This window comes from Taudactylus pleione, unplaced genomic scaffold, assembly GCF_031769625.1.
Source record: "Taudactylus pleione unplaced genomic scaffold, aTauple2 ptg000085l, whole genome shotgun sequence".
NCBI classification, from domain to species: Eukaryota; Metazoa; Chordata; class Amphibia; order Anura; family Myobatrachidae; genus Taudactylus; species Taudactylus pleione.
This window is the reverse complement of record NW_028284487.1, coordinates 461,731-484,930: the sequence shown is the minus strand read 5'-3', so window position 1 is coordinate 484,930 and position 23,200 is coordinate 461,731. Positions and strand designations below refer to the sequence as shown.

Sequence of the window (23,200 nt, the reverse complement as noted above, 5' to 3'; positions counted from 1 at the left end):
CCTGAAAACCTGCAAACCAAATGGAGGTGTGTTGGGGCAACGATGGTGCCACCCCCATGTCCCTGTGCCCTGGGTGGTGGCACAGCTCACACATCCCTAGTTATGGCACTAGCAGGCATTTTATATATATATATATATATATATACAGAGAAGCCCAGGCCCTGTAGCAGCCACACTCCCTATAGTGGTGGTACTCTAATACTACATTCAAGTTTGATTTACTGTAAGCCCCACATGTCAAATCTTGATGGTGCTATTGAATAAGTACATGCTTAGCAGTATAAAAGTAAAGTTTACAATATCATACAGTAGCTGCCAATTATACCTAATTTCCAGGGAGCATTTAGGTATCACTTATTTATCTCTGAAATGTCCATATTTGTTTTTCTGTTAAATTCCAATTATTCCTTTTATTCTTATTCTCTAGGGGGAAAAAATTATTTAAAGGGCAAAAAAGTACAAATTCAGTATAGTGTGCCGACTATATTCTGTGGAGTCCTGGTGGGGGATGGGTAGCTGGCAATGACTTCACAGCTTTGTATTCAATGATTGTGTTAATAAACTATAATTAACAATAGAAATTACATGCACAAATCATCTTCACTAAAGTTACTTTTAGTGAGGTCACTGAATCCAGAAGAAGGGATTTTTTGAGTCAATCAGTGACTAAGCTGACATGAGGGAAAGTAGCCAGCGGTTTCTTACCTCTGAAGCTGCCGAGTCTATTCCTCTATGTACGTGATGGGTTGGGAGTATGGTGCATGGCTATGTTGGCACAACCAAGGGCCACACTCCCACTCTGAGGATTCAGAGGATAGGGTGGACATTAGCGCGGCCTCCGTCGATGGTTGCCACTGATGGTGGCAGTTGCACGAGCCATTGATGGTAACAAACTATGTGGTTCTGTACCATCAATGCTTTTGCATTGGCAGAAGAGACTTGGGGGTCTATTTACTAAGCAGTGTAGGGAGATAAAGTGAACGGTGATAAGGTACCAGCCAATCAGCTCCTAACTGCCATTTTTCAAACACAGCCTGTGGCATGGCAGTTAGGAACTGATTGGCTGGTACCATATCACCGTTCACTTTATCTCCTAACACAGCTTAGTAAATAGACCCCTTGGTCTGTCTGTGTGGCTGGGAAGTTTCCTTTGTGCATGCCTGGGAAGTAGGGATGTGCAGGCTCGGTTTTACTCGGATTTACTCGGATCTCAAAACGGCATTTTATTGGCTATCGCCTATCATGTGTTTTGGATAGCCAATATAATAAATCCGAATTTGCGGTAAAGTGGCGATAAGAACCGAGTAAATCCGAGTAAATCCGAGCCTGCACATCCCTACTGGGAAGTCAACTATAGAGTGAGGTGAGCCATTGGCATCCCAGCACACAGTATTAGGGATGGCCATTGACCATCAATGATTCATAATCATCAATGGCTTATGGGCGATGCCGAATGCTTTTACCATTGATTGGAGAGAACAAGATGGTTTCCCTCCATCGATGGTAAAGCTAAACCGAATGTTTTTTTTGTTTGCAAGGTTCCGGGACATGGAGGATAGGAGCAAAGCCCCACTCCAAGGTCCTGATTGGCCCATGGAGCAGTCAGTCAAAGAACAGGGATGACCATCGGTTGGTGAAGCCATTGATGCTCATTCATTGCATAGTTGGTTACCATCGATGGCCACTTGCCCAATCACCATCAATGGTAACCATCGGTGGTAACCACACCGATGGCCATCCCTACACTGTATGTGTGTGTAAGAGCCAGAGCCTGGGGATGATGCAGGACTGCTGTCTGACAGCTGAGCCTGTTATGTCAGCTATAGAGTGAGGCAGGCCATAGGCACCGTGGCGCATTGTATGTGTATAAGAACTGAGGACGGTGCAGGGCTGCGACTGACAGCTAAGCTTGTCTATTCAGCTATAGAGAGAGACAGGACATCCAGCACACTATGGGGTCTATTCATGTACAACATGAAGTGGCTACTAAAAGTTATCACTATATATCGCATCACATCCATGCGATATATAGTGATGTTTAGTAGCTATTCATGTACACTTACCTGATAGTAAATAAAACAAAAAGACAAACCTGACGCCAATTTTGTATCCCCTATGAGTGCGGTATAACTGATTGCCTGCTGCCTTCAAAGTATGGGATTACTCTACCCAAAATGCTCTAAATGAATCCAGAAAAATGAAAAAGAAAGCGCTGGCAAAACAGTATTATCAAAATTCTTCACCAATTATTTATTTGATAAATTTAAAAATAAAAATATAGACAATAATTAATATCTAACAAAATATTCTATAACACCGGCTGGTATCAAATCTTATTTAAATCTTAAACATTGATAATCTTATTTAAAAACTGTTGGCACACTTACCTGTGTGGCGTCTTCGGGCGCTGTCCGAAGACAGACATATCGGGATCCCATTATGCGTGCTCCTCACTGCGCATGCACCGGCGTCCGAGAGCAGCAGGTCAGACCTGCTGCAATGGACGCTGGGTAACAGGGGACAGAGCTAGCGCCGGGTGCCGGGCAGACAGCTGGGAAGTATGTTACTTCCTTGCTCTGTTCAGCTTGCGGTACAGGTTACGCCATCCTCAGAGGGCAAATCTGTATCGCAGGAGAAGAACGGAAAGCTGAGCTTTATGAATAGCACTCACCATACAAAAGTAAGGTGATGTGATGCAGGCATGGAGCAGGGGTACTGCTGGAGAGGTAATACACTTCTCCACTGTAAACTTGCTCCATGAATAACACGAAGCAGAGAAGAGCCCTGATTTCAGCTAAACAAGGCTCTACTCTACTTCATGAATAACCCCAATATGTGTAAGAGCCAGATCCGGGGGTGCCGCAGGGCTGACAGCCTAGTAGCTCTGTCTAGCAGTGTAGCACTATGTAAGCGAGAAAAGAAAACCATAGAGCCCACGGCTACCATCCATGGTGGGAAACCATGTGAATCTCCGCCATCAATGGTACAACCATCCTATCTAGAGGATGCTTCTCCCACCTCCTGCATGCTAATAGTCAGAAGTAGAGTAGCTGGGGATGCAATGTCCGTAAAGGGATGAGTGAACCAATTCAGATATAGGATTTATGCTAGTTAGGGTGCCACCAGGTCTTGCCACACTATGTTATATTATCCAATACAGTCACTTTCGTAGCTATTTGCTGTTCATATATATGAAGACAGCTCATATCATGCACATGCCTTGTCATTTAAAGTTAATAATGCAGTTTGAATGGTAATGATCCATATTGCGCATAGAAATGAATCAGTACATGATCCAATATTCTTAGCAATAATCCAGTGTGGTGCCAAACTATTCAGCATCATTATGCTTCTTTCAAAGTTGTGGTAAACACTATCCCATGTTATGATCTGCATAAAGGATATATAGAGTGATGGTACTGCTTGAGTTGGGACTGTCCAGTGTAATGATTTGTATTATGTAGATAACCAAACTTTTATTGGTTTAATAAAATCTTGATTTTATTAAGTCAGTTATATAGGTAGTCACTCCCACTTCATCCCTAGGGGGTCTTTGCATGATCATCTACCATGTTGCATCTGTGTAAAATAAATAATGTATTTACCAGTAATTGAGCGTGAATGTATTTATTTTAGGGGTGAGCGGGTTTGGATTTCTGAAATCCGAACCCCCACGAGCCCCCCCGATCCGAGTCCGATCCGAGTCAGGCTCGACTTTTCCCGCCTGACTCGGATTCTGAAATCGAGGCAAAACGTCATCATCCCGCCTTCCGAGTCTCGCGGGTTTTGGATCCTATATAAGGTACCCGCGTCGGCGCCATTTTCTCACTCGGCTGTGGACAGTGAAGAGGGAGGGTGGGAGTTAGGGCTGGCTGGGCTGTGTAGTGTAGTGTAGTGTAGTGCAGAGTAGTGTTGTGCTGTGCTGTGCTGCGCTGTGCTGCTGTTGTCCATAAGGGCTGTGTCCACTACTTCAAAGTCCATAGGGGCTGGCTGTGTTGTGCTGTGCTGCTGTTGTTAATAGGGGCTGTGTCCATTACTTCAAAGTCCATAGGGGCTGGCTGGACTGTGTTGTGCAGTCAGTTGTCCATAGGGGCTGTGTCCACTCCAAAGTCCTGTGCAGTGTCCCAGTCCTAAAGGGGTGCTGTAGTGTTGTCCAGGGGGTGCTCTGTCCATCAGGGGTGCTCCCCCCAAGTGCTAAAAAAATAATATTTTTTCTGTGTTTGTGAATTGTGTGCGCAGTAGCCGCACGTGCATCAACAAAGTAGTGCCAAGCGTGCGCCTGTGTCATAAGTAAAGGGCCGGCTGGATTGACCGTTAAAGGGTGCTGTAACCCCCAAAGTACACTCCAAACCAAATAAAAAAAATGTTTCTGTGTTTGTGAATTGTGTGCGCAGTAGCCGCACGTGCATCAACAAAGTAGTGCCAAGCGTGCGCCTGTGTCATAAGTAAAGGGCCGCCTGGCTTGACCGCTAAAGGGTGCTGTAACCCCCAAAGTACACTCCAGTCCAAACCAAATAAAAAAATATTTTCTGTGTTTGTGAATTGTGTGCGCAGTATCCGCACGTGCATCAACAAAGTAGTGCCAAGCGTGCGCCTGTGTCATAAGTAAAGGGCCGGCTGGCTTGACCGTTAAAGGGCGCTGTAACCCCCAAAGTACACTCCAAACCAAATAAAAAAATATTTTCTGTATTTGTGAATTGTGTGCGCAGTAGCCGCACGTGCATCAACAAAGTAGTGCCAAGCGTGCGCCTGTGTCATAAGTAAAGGGCCGGCTGGCTTGACCGTTAAAGGGTGCTGTAACCCCCAAAGTACACTCCAAACCAAATAAAAAAAAAAATTCTGTGTTTGTGAATTGTGTGCGCAGTAGCCGCACGTGCATCAACAAAGTAGTGCCAAGCGTGCGCCTGTGTCCCATAAGTAAAGGGCCGGCTGGCTCATTTCTTAAAGGGTGGTGTAACCCACAAAGTGCACTAGTCTCCAACAAAAATAAAAAATTATTTTCTGTGTTTGTGTGCGCCTTAGCCGCACGTATATATCAATATAACATAAATGGAGGACCAAACTTTCTCCGATAAAAATAAAATAGGGAAAGATCAAGAACCACTTCCTCCTAGTGCTGAAGCTGCTAGTCATGACATAGACGATAACATGCCATCAACGCCGTCTGCCAAGGCCGATGCCCAATGTCATAGTAGAGGGCACATACAATCCCAAATGACAAAGTTCAGGAAAATTACCTTGAAAACAACATTTAAATCATCTGAAGAGAAACGTAAACTTGCCAATAAGCCATTTACGACACGGAGTGGCAAGGAACGGCTAAGGTCTTTCCCTATGTTCATGACTAGTGGTTCAGCTTCACATGACGATGGAAGCCCTCCTCCCGCTAAAAAAATCAAACGAGTTAAGCTGGCAAAAGCACAGCGATGAAATGTGCGTTCTAAGAAGATATCACAAATCCCCAAGGAGAGTCCAAGTGTGGTGGCGGTTGCGATGCCTGACCTTCCCAGCACTGGACGGGAAGAGGTGGCTCTTTCCACCATTTGCACGCCCCCTGCAAGTGCTGAAAGGAGCACCCACAGTCCACTTGCTGATATGCAAATTGAAGATGTCACTGTTGAAGTACAACAGGATGAGGATACTGGTGTAGCTGGCACTGAGGAGGAAGTTGGCGAGGAGGATTCTGATGGTGATGTGGTTTGTTTAAATCAGGCTCCGGGGGAGACAGTTGTTGTCCGTGGGATGAAAAAGCCCATCACGGTCATGCCTGGGCAGAAGACCAAACATTCCACCTCTTTGGTCTGGCAATATTTCTATCCAAATCCGGACAACAACTGTCTTGCCATATGTACCATATGTAAAGGTGAAATAAGTAGGGGTAGGGACGTTAACCACCTAGGAACATCCTCCCTTATACGGCACCTGCAGCGCGTTCATAAAAAGTTACTGTCCAGTTCAGAAACTTTGGCTCAGACCGTAAGCAGTCCAGGGTCACCTAAATCCCTTTTTCCTGTTTTATCCAAGGAATCGGTGGATGAGGAGGATGAGGACGACATCTTGCCTCCGTAGAACCAGTTTGTGCAGGGACACATTAATTGCCAGCTTGTTTTGTGGGGGCCCAAACGAACCAATCATTTCAGCCACAGTCATGTGGCAGACCCTGGCGCTGAAATGATTGGTTTGTTAAGTGTGCATGTCCTATTTATACAACATAAGGGTGGGTGGGAGGGCCCAAGGACAATTCCATCTTGCACCTCTTTTTTTTCTTTGCAGTATGTACTGTTTGGGGCCTAGTTTTTCAAACTGCCATCCTGTCTGCCACTGCAGTGTCACTCCTAGATGGGCCACGTGTTTGTGCCGCCCACTCGTGTCGCTTAGCATAGTCATCCAGCTACCTCGGTGCAACCTTTTGGCCATAAAAACAATATTGTGAGGTGTGAGGTGTTCAGAATAGACTGGAAATGAGTGGAAATGAAGGTTAATGAGGTTAATAATAGCATAGGAGCAGAAAAACCCACAAATTCTGTGATTTTAGCTGTTTTTATGCTTTTTTTAAAAAAAATACAGATCCAAAACACAAAACCCAGAACCCAAAACACGGAAGGGTGGTTTTGGCAAAACCAATCCAGATCCAAAACACGAAGAAGGATCCAGATCCAAAACCAAAACACAAAACACGAAAAGTGGCCGGTGCACACCCCTAATTTATTTTATGCAGTTGGGTATGTGTGGCTTACCATATCCAACCACTACAATGCTCTACTTGTGTAGAATTTGGCCCACATAGTGTTAATCCAGTCCACAATGTCGAGATCCAGATAAATGAGGCTAATCCTCTCTGCAGGGTAACAATGCAGTTCAAGCAGTGATAATCTACTGGGTATGATAATCATTTGGCCTGAATGGTGCAAATCCTGCACTTGTAGTAGTTGTTAACACTGTGCTGATTAAATGTACTTCTACATAAGTCCTTGTTACATCATAATGGCATGCTTGATGGAATAAATAATGGTAACTAAATTGTATACTATGTCAGTACCATAAAGCATGCTTCATTGGCTGAAGCAGAGATGTCATGTGGAAGGTAGTGTCCTAAATAGAGCATCACGGCCCTAAAATATGCAGGAAGATGCTACCAGCAGACTACAGACAGTAATAGGATCTCCCACCTGTCCATCCATTTGGTATGGGGTAGCCAGCTCTCTCATTCCAGGATGATGTACCGTGTACATCCCATAAACCCTCTTTGGGACTCTCCAGGATACCATTACCCTATAAATAGCTTTCTAGGAAGCTGACAGATTTGTGGGGTTGGCCAGAAGCCTCAAAAATGACATATTTAAAGAAACATCACTGTTAGTTTTGAAAAAAACAAAACATAGAACTAAACAGGGGCAAACACTGTTGTGTGTATTAAATTTATACTGTACATAAATAATACAGCGTTTGGCTCAAATACTGAAGATAAAAAAACACCCTTCTCTAAAAAACCCATTCTTGCAGAAGCTCTATAAATCCATCTAGTGTTTTATTTGTGGAAGCCTATTTAGTAAGGATCACGGTATTAGCAGGGCATATTCATAGAAAACTTTGCTTTATAAGTTTATATATTAATTTATTCACTTATTTACTTAAATAATTTTCTTATTGGGAAAACACCATCTTAATTATTATTCATTAAATTATTAAACATTATTTTAAATCTCAAGTTAATGTTTGTTCCACAGTATATGCATGATCCACCAAGCCATGTCATACATGTATTGATACACCAAGACTGGACTATGAAGAGTCAGACTTATCTTACCACTGCCTGCACATATTGAAAGATAGCAAGCATCACTTAGCTGCTCCCACACTGATATACTGTATAAGTAAATAAGGCACCTATAAGATTGTCATGGGTTTTATTGGCAGTTCCTGCCTAACAAAGAGTGGCCAGAATCAGGGCAAACTATACAAACATATACTATATGTTGACTATATATTGAGGACGGAGTACTGCCCTTGGTGCCTATATCATCATGGTTTCTGCCTCTCCTTCATTTCATGCCCACGGTGACCCACCAGACAGTATGATGTTGCTGACCCCCAAACGGACAGTATCAGCCAAGCCTTTACTAAGAAGGAGAGTATACCAACTATTACACCAATATGGTCACTGTCTTTCACATCATAACCAAACAATGGCACCATAACTCAACCATCAAAACAAGCCAATGATCAAAAGGGTGGTAGAGCGGGAAAGACTAGCAGGCAAAGAGGGCCACAGCCTGCACAGCCCAGATTAATAATATTATTATTATACATATACTTTATTTATATGGCGCCACAAGTGTTCCGCAGCGCCTTACATAGTACATAGAACTAATAGGTGAACAGGAAACAAGTAGCTTACAGTACATTACAGTGCAGGACAAGGACACGATTTATATACATTGCTGCAATAGCGATTAAAGAACTCACAATAAGCAGCCAGGAGTTGGCAGTCACGTGTTAGGTGCCCTTATGGGGAGTAAAGAGTAGAAGAAAATGTAAAGAGAAGCACATGAGGGAAGAGGTCCCTGCTCGTGAGAGCTTACATTCTAATAATAATAATAGTAATAATACACCTTTCTGCTACAGTTTGGTATAAAAGATCTACAGTAAAAAGATAGAAAATTAGTAGATAGGGACAAAAGGTCGACAGGGACAAAAAAGCGACACACAAAAGGTCAACATGGATGACGATAAACAGGTACAAAAGGTCGACAGTGTCAAAAGGTCCACATTGAAATTGTCGACACAAAAATGGTCATCATACATTTCTTTTTCTAACCCTAATCTTCACACTTGGTACCTAACCCTAACCCTCCCCTCTGGTGTCTACTCTAACCATCCCTCCTAGTGCATCACCCTAACCTTCCAGTAAGTGCCTAACCGTCCCTCCTAGTACCTAACCCTAACCATTGGGGTAAGTGCCTAACCCTGACCGTCACTCCTAGAGCCTAACCCTAACCCTCCAGGAGGTGCTTAATCCATGTCCAATGTCAACATTTTGGCCTTGTCGACCTTTTGTACATGACTATCTTCATCCATGTTGACCTTTTGTGTGTCCCTGTCTATCTGTTGACTGTCTATCATTTGGTGTCTATCTAGACCTTGTCAACCTTTTTAGTGTAGCTCTATTGACTGGAACCCCTTCTACTAAACCACTTCTAAATACTATATTTTTATTGTATACCAGTCACTATCAATCAATGAATCGGACATCAAACCCAGCCCCAAACAATTCCTGAGTAAAAACCTTTCCTAGCCTCAGAGTTTAACTCCCTTTAGGTTTAGTGCTGCCTTCTGTTATAATTACATATGGTCAAAATGTTATATATATCATTAAAATCCTCATTATCATCCCCAATATCATACATATATAATTGTTAGTCATATACAAAGAGATGTTCTTGTTTTAATCTCTCTCTTTATAGAAATACTGTACAGTACCTTTATGTGAAGACTGCATTGAGAAAACAAATTGTCTAGAGCAAAAGAACGATGTGTCAAATAACACACATCTTTGTATATTTTATACAAATAATGTGGATATAGTTCTGTTACAGAGGACCTCATTCAGAGGCGGTCGCACGTAGCGATTGGACGTAGCGAGCGATGTTTTTTCAACTGCGCATGTGTGTACCTGGCAGTGCGCGCGCGCAAGCCTGTCTTCCCGACCGCAATCCTCTTGCTCGCTAGTCACTACGAGGTCATAGCTGTGATTGACATTTCGTGCCGTTTATGGGTGGTTACAGGGGAAGGTGCTTGTGAACGGGGGTGTGGTGGTGCGCACGCAGGCGTGGTTGACCTTAAAAAGGGCGTTTTAAGGGCGTGCATATATTACTGAGCGAGTCATCACACACGTCATCTCGTTGCAATAACGATGCTACTGGTCACAGAGCTAAGGGTAGCCCAGGGTCTACCTTAAGTATTGTGAGTGCTGGCGATGATTACTGCCTCGACCAATGTTTGTAGGCAATTAACAATGTAACAGGTGTTAATCGTGCTGACGTAGGTTGCCACCTGCGACCGACTCTGAATTAGGCCGTAGAGATAGGAGGTGTGCTTTCATAGTTGTGGGTTTTTCTGCGCTTACGATGTGCTTTGCGACTGAGCGCTCGTTTTGCATATTCTCGGTCACTTTGGGTGCGACCGATCGCTCCCGAGCGAACGCCTGGATCCTATTCATATGAGGAATCTGCAGATTTGTGATTGTTAAAGGAGACCCCCAAAGAAACCGCTACGTGTGTGCACTATACCTTATTCATGTAAGCTTACATGTAAGCACCATTTATTGTGATCACAGTGTGGATGCATTCTTTATGGACGTTTTGACTATTCTCCTACAATCTACTTCCACTGTGGATCGGGACTGTCTTCACCTCTCCATCCGTTTTCAGGGGAAGCAATCGGGAAGCCGACTGCCTATATACCGGCAGCCGGCTTCCCGACTGTCTTATCCCGGCAAGGGTGAAATGCCGGGCGTCTAGATGTAGACGCCCGCATTTCCCCGACGCCGGGAGACTGGCGCCCGGCATCACGATCGTAGTGATGCTGGGCGCCGCAAGCGGACAGCCGCGGGGGGGAGGGTTAGGTTTAGAGCTCCCGGGGGGGGACTTAGGGTTAGGCACCCCCCCGGGAGGGTTAGGGTTAGGCTAGGGGGAGGGAGGGTTAGGCACCCCCGGGGGGGACTTAGGTTTAGGCACTCCCCCGGAGGACTTAGGTTTAGGCAGCAGGGAAGGGGGTGGTTAGGGTTAGGCACTTAGAGGGGGGATTAGGGTGAGGCACTTGGGGGGGGAGTTAGGGTTAGGCACCCCTAAGGAGGGTTAGGGTTAGGGGGGTTAGGTTAGGTTAGTGGATACTTACCTATCCACGATCGGGATTTCCAGCGCTGTCTGGCTTCTGCTGCGTCGCACTCTGCTCCTGTCGGGCTGTCGCTGACGGGAATCGAACCGCCGGCCATTCCGTTTTCAGCACTGAAGGTGTACAATATTTATGGCAAGAACTTTATTACAAAAGAGTTCTTTTTTTCTATGTTCTTTTTCATATGGACTGATTTAAATACGTTTGGAGTCTGTGAAAAAGGTTAGTTATCTGGAAACATCTCATTAGCGCGGACTTGTAAGATCATTTTTTATGTGTTTATGATTATATCTGTAAGTTGGTGACTTATATCGTGATCTTTTTTCTGCTGCTATATGAGGCAGCGCCAAAGGTTGTGAATATCTTTTTCTTATGCAATATGAAGGTCAAGTTCTGGTTTAGCTTCCCCATTCCATGAAATGGCATCTGTAGGTATCTGTAGATTTCGCATTCTGCTTTTTTTCTGAGCTGAGATGAAAGAGTATTAATTCATTTCACTCAGTGGTGGGGTTGGGACATAATAAGGAAGGGGTCTGGATGGAACAAAATAATAGGGACATTCTGGGTGGAACAAAAATGATAGGAAAACGCTGCAGGACAGGACTGATTCAGGACTGAACACATGCTGGGGGAGATCCACTAAGCCTTAGAGAGTGATAAAGTTGAGAGAGATAAAGTACCAACCAATCAGCTCTGAACTGTCAGTTTACAGACTGTGTTTGAAAAATGACAGTTAGGAGCTGATTGGTTGGTACTTTACTGGTCTCAACTTTATCACTTTCCAAAGCTTAGTACATCTCCCCCAACGTTATCAGTAATGCTTCCACATGGCATGCACAGAACTAAATGCTTATATTCACCTACATGCAGAGATGTACCCATCACTGTGGCAGAAATGCCCCCATATGTGTACACTTTATTTAATATCCTACCAGAGAGCATTTGAATCTTCCTTATCCTTGGTAAAAAAGATGCATCTTAAAACGGGTATATGTACACCAGCAGCTAACTCTGCACAGCCAGCAATTCCATTAACACACCCTCATGGAGCTTAGCCTATGTGCAAACACTCCTATACAGCCCAGTAACAAGTAACACCCCTTCAGTCGCAATTGGAGATGCAACGGAAAAGCGCCATCACCTATACTTGGTCACTTTTGATTCCAGAGCATGCACAGTGCGAGGATGAAGAATGATCTGCTCCACAAGCTTTACATCAATCTCTAATTCTGCTGGGGAAAAGCACAAGATTCCACACACAAAATGAGAGGGAGGTGAATATTCCATGGAACAGTTTAGAAAATGTCACTCATCATTGGTTTTAATTCATATACTGTACATCGTGATATTATTTAAAGTCCATCAACAGAGCAAACACCATTTTACTCTGGTAAACACATTACACTCTTTTTGACAACTGTTTTTGAACATATAAGATTGCTCAGATTTTCACTTTGATGTGCATGATACAGCTCAGTCATATCATTTATACATAGTAAAACAAGTGGTAAAACTACTGCAACTACAAGGGAGTTTATAGAGAGTGGTGTTGCCAATGTATGGACACCCAATTCTGAAGAGACTGAGGGGGCATAGCCATGGCATCTTGGAGGCATAGTTTTGTCTCCCTGGCATGCTCGGACCCCCAGACAGTTCCAGACACAAGTAATTTGTACCCGCCATCCATTCTTGTTGTGCCTGACTGCAGGTGTTTGGCACCCCGGGGCACAGAGGTGAGAGGTGCCCAGCAATGGAGTCACCCTCCTGAGGCCCCCAGAATGTTCTCAGTAGATCGGGAGAGACCTTTTCTGAGCATGGGCAAATACTGGGGCTTCATTGTGCACGTACAGCCCCCACATTGTAATGTAATGTTCCACTCCGTAGTAAAACCACATACTATAACTGATGTTGAGCTACAAATTTAATTTCCAGCTAATATAATATTTGGAAAGACACACAGACATAATAATAATAGTGATAATGATAAAAATGAGCTCAATACGATGGCCGTTATCTTGTGCACAGAAACATAAAGGTCAATATTATCCCCGATCTTCTTAATAAACAATAGCAATTTGAGCACCTGTTGAGATCACTTGTGAAAACATACATAATTTTCATATGCAAAATACTTTGAATCTCACCTTAGTTCACAGAAAATATTATTCGCTTTTATGAAACATTATTAAAGCAACCTAAATAGTTTTGGAAGAATCGTGCTGATATAAGAAGCATGCCAATAAGTTGGGGGATGGCACAGAGTGCCAAACTGGGTGGGCATAGTTCAGTAACTGCCGAATTTGTTCTTAGGTGTGCTTGGGGAATCAGTATACAGTATGTCAATATCTGTTTCCACCGATTGCTCTGATAGTGCCATTCATATCTTTCTTCTTACGTTTTGGATAATACGTATAGCTGATTAATTATTCATTTTGCCTTTTTATACAGACCTTCACAGCCTGGTGTAACTCTCACCTTAGGAAAGCTGGCACGCAGATTGAGAACATTGAGGAAGATTTCAGAAATGGGCTTAAACTGATGCTTTTACTTGAGGTCATCTCTGGTAAGTCATATGCATTTGACAACACTACAGTTCTGACAGCTTTATGAGCTAATTTAGTAACAGAAAACGACAACCCCCCCCCCCCCACACACACACACACAAAATCAGAGGCTGTACTGAAATAATAAGCAAAATAATCAACAGATTGAGACCTAAAGCTTCATGCATGGACTGTGGGCTCTTCTTCCATCACTGATTCACCCTCTGATCAAGTTTATTTTATCTCTGGTCACCAGGCTCCAGATAACACCAGACATTCCATTGTCCTGATTTCCTCAATCCAGACACAGAAATGTCCCTCTCTCTTGATGGCCCTTAATTCAAAAAAGGCATTGGATAGAATGTCCTTGTCCTTTATGGATAGGGTTCTCAGCTCTGTGCACTTTTGGAGGTAAATTACTTGATGGTATTTGGAACTGTATCACTCACCATCAGCTTCTGTATTGGCTAATGGAAATTCTTCTCCATCAATCAAGAATGGCACAAGACAAGGATGCCGCCCTTTCCCCTTTAATTTTTGCTCTCCTTATTGAACCTTTACCCGAGTGAATTAGACAAAATGTCAGCCTTTTTAGTATTAAAGTAGGGAAGTCTGAACATAAATATCCCTTTATGTAGAAGATGTTCTCTTAACAAATAACAAATCCACCCAAATCTCTTAGCTGAAATTAATGAATATATTCATCAATCCCAAAAACACTGAACCCCTAGATTTGTATCTTACTGATTAATTGATGAATGCATTCTATGGAATAATCCTGTCTCTACCACAGTGTATTTGATTGCTGATAGAGGCTGAAAGCCTGGGAATGATCTCAGGTTCCTACTTTCCATAGCTTCCATGTAGTTTATTGATAAAAGCAGTAGCCATTCATCCAGTAATATCCCACTCTCTAACCACATGGGACAGCTCTAATGGGTTCTTGCCCACCCCAGCCTCATTATTCTCTTATTTGATATTATTTGCCATCCCCAAGGATGAGAGTAGTAGAGTTTTCCACATAGCTTACAAATGGCATTAAATACCCCAACGGGGATGTAGTCAGCATCCCGACTTGCGGTATGCCGATGGTCTAAATACCAGTACTGGAATCCTGGTTCCAGAGTCCCGACCACCGGCATCCCAAAAGTAAGTAGGTTTAGGGTTAGGGGTTAGGGTTAGGAACTAGGGGGAGGGTTAGGCACTAAGGGGTGAGAGTTAGATTTAGGGTGTGTGGCGGGGGAGGTTAGGTTTAGGCTATAGGGGGGAGGTTAGGCTAGGCACCGGAGAGGAGGGTTAGGGTAGGAGTTAGGGGTAGTATACTTACCTACCGCTGTTGAAATTTTCACTGTCGGGATGCCGCTGTCAGTATTCTGACCAGCAGCATCCTGACCACCGGGAACTCATACCCAACAACCACAAATACTTAACTCTCAATCTTAGACCTGACTCTGAGTCCACAGTTGAATGCGGCTGCATCTAGCAAGTTTTAGCAAACTGTGCATGCACCATAGCAAATATATGCATATCTCTGAGCAGATGGGCATTTCTGGGTGTCAACTGGGCATACACACAGAGAAGAAGTCATAGTAGTGTTGTAGGTATGTCATGGGCATGTAGCCAGAGCTGTGTCCTATTCTGAGTCACGCCTATGCCAAGTGGATGTAATTTTTTAGCTGTATTCCTTGCAACTAGTATGGAGTAGGTGTAAATGTCAGTACTAATGATAATGACTGGACTGGCATACACAAGGCTGTGCAGTCATCACAGGCAGATAATCCCACTAGACCTTCGTTCGCATTTGGCTAATGGGATTTCACAGAGTTGCATGTGGCTCAGAATCAGGCTCCTACTCTTTATAGTATGTGATTCATTCAACTCCACTGATTTGTCATCTAAAGACCCAAACCACCTGGCCTGGGAACAGGACTGATGAAGCACTTGCTTGTAAGGCTGTCACATGGATGGCACTTTTCTCCATTTTTGTTGGAGTTGCCATAAACTTGCACAACTTTAGCAAGATATAAGAAACATGATACACACTGTATTGAAGGTGAATTTCCTGTTTTCCCCTAAATATTTTTCCCACTAAATATAGACTCCATGGCTCACCATCAAAATAAATTAATTAGGCATTATGGAGGCAATCCAATTCCAAGTGATGTTACATGTCCTCAACTTCACCTCGTCTCCACCCTGACATCACCTCTACTTCATCTTGATTTCACCTTTACTTCACCCCAACTTCACTTCTACTTCAGATTGAGTTCACCTCTACTTCACCTGATGTCACCTTGTCTTCACCTCAACTTCACCCTGACTTCACCTCAACTCCAGATTGACTTCACCTCAACTTCCCCGACATCACCTTGTCTTCAACTCAACTTCACCTCTGCTTCTCCCCAACTTCACCTCTACTTCAGATAGACTGCGCCTATTGCTTTACTATACAACTATCAAATCCAGATTCAGGCACACATCAAATGGAGTTCATGACAAGTATCATTCAACTCCTCTAAATATTTCAGGAAAGCTTGGGATAAACATAGCCTTATTCAATAACCTTCAGATCCTCTTTCTTTAACTATTAATCATCCAGCCTTTTGGTTGAGGTCTTTGTCCTCATTTACTCCTAACCTTTTCCTTTCTACGCTTTCCTTCCCCTCAGCACTGGCCCCATCCCCTCACCACTGTAAGGTTGATCCAGGTTTTTGTGACATAATTGGGTATTTTTTACTTTCTTTGAAAATGTTGCATTAGAAGCCTGTATTGTACATACCCGTTTTTTGTTTCTCTTGATCTGAATCTTGAATACAGCAAGCTATACACCACTTGAGGGGGGGGTGGCTGTGCCCCATGAGATGCTCAAGTCCCCTCCCTCCTTGGCAACCCTGCTTGCATTTGGAGAGGCTTGTCATGGGTGCTTACAAGTACATACAGTAGAGTAAGTAAATGAGAGGCAAAGTACCAATGACATTTATTTTTATTGCCACAAAATTCAGCAGCACTTCAGTATTGATGTACAACATGTTCATTTCAAAGACATAGGCACAGATTCAATTAGCTGCAAGCTGCTGCCGGCGTATAGATGCCAATTATGGTAGCTTATTTCTGCTTGCACTTCCATAAGCTGCGAGCTCTTCGAAACATTCCATGAAGAACATGTAAATGGAATGAAACAGACAATAGAATTGGAATCTGCTCCTCCTTATCATCTTATCACATATTGGGGCTTATATAATAGGGTGAGAGCTGCAGGCGCTGCAGGAACTCCTGTGAGTCTTCCTGTATTTTTAAAGCGGCAATCATTTTAAAGACAAAACCAGCTTTGTTTTGCCTTTAAAATGATTGCAGCTTTAAATATATGGGAAGACTCGCAAGAGTTCCCGCAGTGACTGCAGCTCTCACCCTATTACATAAGCCCCTTTGTATGTTAGTATGACAGCATACAAAAATCAATAATGCTTTTAATTACTGGGTTTATACAGCGTATGAGACCTAATGAAGGCTGGGGACAACGACCTTGGCAATAATGGTAGCTGGAGGACAGGCAGAATAGAATTTTGAAATCCAGAACATTATACAGTGACAGTATAGAAACTATAATATAAGTGTATTAGAGGCATTAAATGTCACCTCAGAGTTCTGTGACCTGTATTAAAGCACTTGGACTTTTGCATGATCACAGAACTGCTCAATTGCTTCTAATATTGAAGTATGATGTGTGTGTGAGCGGTCATTTGTTCACTTCAGCTTTGTGTGCAGGTAAAGTAGCATATTTGTTCTTCTATAGAACAATACCTATTATTTCATTTTAAAGGTGAGGGTAATATGTGTATGTTGTGAAAAACTATAACATTTAAGCTCAGGAGTTATTTTTGCTATTAAGGCATGCTAAAATTGTGGCAGAGTTGCTGGGATGTGTAGTTCCATAGCAGCTGGAGTGTCGCATGTTGTATGCCCCTAGTCAGTGTGGGAGTGGGACGAGAAGGGCCCACCGGAAGAATGCAATTCTAGGGGCCCATGCTCAAGGGGAGTGGTCTTCCACCAGTGGGGGTGAAGCCAGCCACCACAGATTAATGGATCACCATTAGACAAATCTTGGTGTAGTTGCTATTCAAGGGAACCAAGCCCCCATGTTGATCAGTGGTCCTGCTCCACCACGTGACTGACCATTTAGTAGAGTAACAATCGATAATTTGAGGTCCGAAGCCTGACACCTGGAGCAGGGGGGTGGGCCCACAGGCAGTGGGGCCCACTGGGGATTTCCCCTGTACCCCTGTGGGCCAGTCCAACCATGCCCCTAGTGTATAGGATTTTAAACAATGCACTGTGATACACAGTAACTCCTGTGCTTGAATGGTATAGTCTCTCCTTTATTGCAAATAGAGAGCTGAGTAACATTACAATAGTATGTATGGTTATGTCACAATCCACCCATTTGGATTTCTACCTGAAGAGCCTACATGAAAGCTTGTGTTGCGTGAGCAGACATTTTGGTGGCCTGTGCGAGAAAGTTCAGTGGTGCCCCCCCCCCACATCATAATATATATATATATATATATATATAAGGCTGTAAACAGCGCCACAAACACCAGTCTTTATCACACAATTTAGCAGAACTCAGTCGTATTTGACACTTCCAATGGTTATACTGGACGTCAGCTCAACCCTAAGTAAAATAGGCAATGGTAAGTGGCCTATATAAACAAATTGTAAGACAAAAAGATAGGGTGACAGTGACCTCTGGTGTCCCAAGCCCGTAAAATTATTACTGAGCAGTGTGTTAAAAATATAACATCAGTTTTATTTAGTAAAAACAAATCAGGCAAAAAATATATTCCATAAAATATCACTTTAAAACGTAGGCTAGAAATAGGTAGAATAATAAAACAGCACTAAAAAAACAGCAAACCTGCGTTAGCACCTCCACTCCCCTGTTTTTAATGGCCAGCCCCTGATACCACCTACAAACAGCTTCCCCTGTCACTCACTCTGCTGGGCTGTCTATGCGCAGCGAGCGAATGCATTGTGAACTTTCGCTAAGGTATGCGCACTGCGATGTATACGCACAATGCTTACATACTGCATACCATTCATAGCAGCGAGAGTATGCATCTTAGCGAGCGGGTCTGAATGAGCTCCAAAGACCAATGTGAACATAATGTTTTCTGTCTGTATGTCTTATTAAAATCTGATTTCATAGAATTGTTTCTGACATTGTTGCATTATTTTGTCAACTTTTATGCTAAATAAAGAGATCAAAAAAAGTGTAGCAGATTTTACACAGTGCACTATGATACATAATAATCCCTGAGCTTGAATGGTAGAGTCTCTCTTTAGGGTACCCAGAGAGCTGAGTTACACAGCAATAGTACATATGGTCATGCCTAGGCTTACCGTACTATCCCTTTAAGACTGGACACTCATGAAATACACAGGCTCTTTGGCTGAATAAAACCAGGTGAAATGCAGACTTGAAGTCAGCCCTCACAGAACATGTCCCAATTTAAAGGGATAGTATGGTAAGCCTAGTTATGCCCATAATATGCGCAGTCTGATCACCCAGATGTGGGGATATTATTAATATTCTTATATCATGCTAGCTTTAAAAATAACCACTGCAATAAAGGGCCTAATTCAGGGATGTACGGTGTAGCACAGCCGCTGTACTAATATATGTAAAAGCCACAGGAGGTGTCTTAAGTAAAAAAACGTCAACTGACGGCTTCTCTGATCCAGTGCTGCATCCGCAGAAGCATCATCGGACCAACTGCATGAACATCGGACATCTGAGTAACCCTTAGGTTACTTAGGATGTCCGGTAAAATCATGCAGCCGGGTCCAGCTTGCATATCTCACCAGTCACCAGAGCAGTGTGGGTGTATACAGTCCTGCGTCTTGAGTCTATCCTCCGTATAGAGGATTGTATGCCAAAGCACTCAGGAAATAGGTGCAGGCTAATAACAGAATAAATAAGGCAGGCTTCCTAACCAGTTTCTCCGGTCATGTACTGATCTCATTACAACAAACCAGTTTGGTTTTGTCTATAAAAATATTGCTGATTTAAATGTTACTACAAAATTGCTGAGAAATTGTTACTTTTGCCAAATCGTAACCTATAACATTCTGGCCAATGTTTTATCTCCAGGATCAGGCTGCAGTCACATCATAAGGAAGGAACAGTAAGATTAGAAGAGTATATAATCATGTAAACATTACAACGGATTTTCATTGGTTGATATTTCATTGTTGTATTCTGCATTCTTACAGGAGAGAGGCTGCCAAAGCCAGACAAAGGAAAAATGCGATTCCACAAGATCGCAAATGTGAACAAGGCTCTGGACTTCATTGCAAGCAAAGGAGTGAAACTGGTTTCTATTGGTGCTGAGGGTGAGTGTCAGCTCAGGACAGATAAATCTATAAACTATATTTGTAATTACCCACAGGTGGAAGATCATAAGGAGGACTATTACTGTACATGGCGGACTTGCTTTTCAGAAATGCACTGGGGCAGGGAATCTCTGCAATCTCAGCTCTTTTGACCTGTATTAGGTCTCATTAATATATTGTCAAAAGACAGAAGAGGGGCTGCACTGTAATGCAGGGCCGGATCAAGAGCCACATGTGGCTGGGGCTGGAAATGTTGAAGGCACTTAACTGTGAGGATGTAACCAGTGCTGTGTGGGTGTGACCAGAGCGACATGGATGTGTACACTCAGAGGAGTAGCGTGTAGCCAGGGTGCCCGGAGCATGTGCGTGCTACGGCACCACCCCCCTCAAGTGTTCCATTGAGGAAGATATGGGACAGCCCCCTGTAGTGGTGCCCATATGCAGTGCCCCCTGTGTCCCAGGAGAGGACCCCCTTATGCAGGCCTCCAGTAGTGCCCCCAGTAGTGATTCCCCCCTATGCAGTGTCCCTTATACAGTGTACCCAGTAGTGGTCCTCCCTCTGCAGTGCCCCTTGTGCCCCCAGTACATGGCACCCTGCCCCCCCGGCCCAGTCCGCCTCTGCCCAGAAGTCTGTCAGCGTAGACAGCTGCCGGGTACACAGCGGGCGGCGCCTCCGGACACCTTCGGCGCCTGGAGCTTGCGCTCCACTGGAACCGCCCTCCCTACGCCCCTGTGTACACTCCCTACACTATCAGCCCCACTGTCTCCCTATGGATGTGTACACCCCCTACGCCATTTGATTTCAACCTTTTCAACTCAAGGCACACTACACAAGATTTTCAAATTGCCAAGGCACACCATCCGGCAATGCGGTGTGTGTGACCAATGAAAACACTGGCTCCCACATAAAAATATACACACATAACGGCGTCCACAGGAATAAAACACACTACTTTGGCGTCCACAGGAATAAAACACACTACAGTATAAGTGCCCTGAGCTGACCACTGCGGCACATTTGAAATCTTCTCGCGGCACACTAGTGTGCCATGGCACAGTGGTTCAAAAACGCTGCCCTACTCTATCAGCCACACTAGCTCCCTATGGATGTGTGCACCCCATACACTATCAGCCCCACTCTCTCCCTATGGATGTGTACATCCCCTACGCTATCAGCCACACTCTCTCCCTATGGATGTGTACGTCCCCTACGCTATCAGCCACACAATCTCCCTATGGATGGGTACACCCCATACACTATCAGCCACACTAGCTCCCTATGGATGTGGTAGACCCCATATACTATCAGTCCCACTGTCTCCCTATGGATGTGTACATTCCATGCACTATCAGCCCCACTGTCTCCATATGGATGTGTACACCCCATACACAATCAGCCGCACTAGCTCCCTATGGATGTGTACACCCCATACACTATCAGCCCCACTGCCTCCCTATGGATGTGTACACTCCCTACACTATCAGCCCCACTGTCTCCCTATGGATGTGTACACCCCATACACTATCAGCCACAGTCTCCCTATGGATGTGTACACCCCCTACACTATCAGCCACACTGGCTCCCTATGGATGTGTACACCCCATACACTATCAGCCACACTAGCTCCCTATGGATGTGTACACCCCATACACTATCAGCCACACTAGCTCCCTATGGATGTGGTAGACCCCATATACTATCAGTCCCACTGTCTCCCTATGGATGTGTACATCCCCTACGCTATCAGCCCCACTGTCTCCATATGGATGTGTACACCCCATACACAATCAGCCGCACTAGCTCCCTATGGATGTGTACACCCCCTACACTATCTGCCCCACTGCCTCCCTATTGATGTGTACACTCCCTACACTATCAGCCCCACAGTCTCCCTATGGATGTGTACACCCCATACACTATCAGCCCCACAGTCTCCCTATGGATGTGTACAGCCCATACACTATCAGCCCCACAGTCTCCCTATGGTTGTGTACATCCCCTACACTATCAGCCACACTAGCTCCCTATGGATGTGTACACCCCATATACTATCAGCGACAGTCTCCCTATGGATGTGTACACCTCATATACTATCAGCCACACTAGCTCCCTATGGATGTGTACACCCCATACACCAGTGATTCCCCACCTCGGTCCTCAAGGCACACTAACAGTCCTGGTTTTAGTGATATCCAGGCTTGAGCACAGATGGTTAAATCAAAATAACTGAGGTACTAATTAAGTCACCTGTGCTCCAGTATGGCTCTCCTTAATACCTGGACTGTTAGTGTGCCTTGAGGACCGTGGTTGGGAACCGATGCCATACACAATCAGCCCCTCTCGTTCCCTATGGATGTGCACACCCCATCAGTGGCAGAACTAGAGAGTGGTGGGCCCAGGTGCAAGAATATGCTTTGGGCTCCTCTATGCAGTTCCCCCAGTAGTGGTCCCCCTATGCAGTGCCCACAGTAGTGCCCCTTATATAGAGCCCTCAGTAGTACCCTTATTACAGTGCCCCCAGTAGAGCCACATATAGAGTGCACCCAGTAGTGGTCCCCCTATGCAGTACCCCAGTAGTGGTCCCCCCATGCAGTGCTCCCAGTAGTGACCCTTATACAGTGCCCCCAGAAGTGGTCCCCCCTATGCAGTGCCCCCATTAGTAGTCCCTCCCTATGCATTGTCCCCAGTAGTAGTCCCACCTATGCAGTGCCCCCAGTAGTGGTCCCCCCTATGCAGTGCCCCTTATACAGTGCCCCCAGTAGTGGTCCCCCCTATGCAGTGCTCCCAGTAGTGCCCCTTATACAGTACCCCCAGTAGTGCCCCATATACAGTGCCCCCAGGAGGTGGTGCCCCTATGCGGTGTCCCAAGTAGTGGCCCTCCCTACATATATAAGACAAAAACACAAAAAAAACCCATAAAACACCCTTACCTGCACCCGCTGCCGTCAGCTCCTCTGTCCTCCCGCTCTGCACGAAGGGAGAGACGTCATGACGTCTCTCCCATCACTCACTGCGGGAGCTGGAAGGCGGAGCTCATGAGTGAGCTCCAGCCCGGCTCCCTCCGTGGATGCAGCAGCCAATGAGAGTTGGTCTGATTCTCTTTGGCTGCTATAATAAACACACGGTCGCCACTGGCGGCAGTGTGTTTGTTACTGTGTAGTGCGGACCACTCCTACTGCGTTCTGTACTACACTTAAATACTGTGTTGCCCAGGGGACACTGGAGGCGGGTACAGCGGCACTGTTGGATGCAGGCGGCTATGGGCCTCTGCACCACAGCGGGCCCCGGTGCTAGGCACCGGCTGCACCGCCGCTAGTTCCGCCACTGCACCCCATACACTATCAGCCCCACGCTCTCCCTATGGATGTGT

At 44.7% G+C, this 23,200-nt stretch overlaps 1 protein-coding gene across 1 annotated transcript in view; it reads left to right on the top strand.

Moving 5' to 3' along the window:
* The window catches only part of ACTN3 (actinin alpha 3), a 150,536-nt gene that overhangs the window by 74,831 nt on the left and 52,505 nt on the right, over positions 1-23,200 (top strand). The window contains exons 2-3 of the mRNA XM_088468295.1: positions 13,342-13,456; positions 19,710-19,829. Of these exons, the coding sequence (XP_088324421.1) occupies positions 13,342-13,456; positions 19,710-19,829 (235 nt within the window). The remainder of the gene's footprint in view (positions 1-13,341; positions 13,457-19,709; positions 19,830-23,200) is intronic.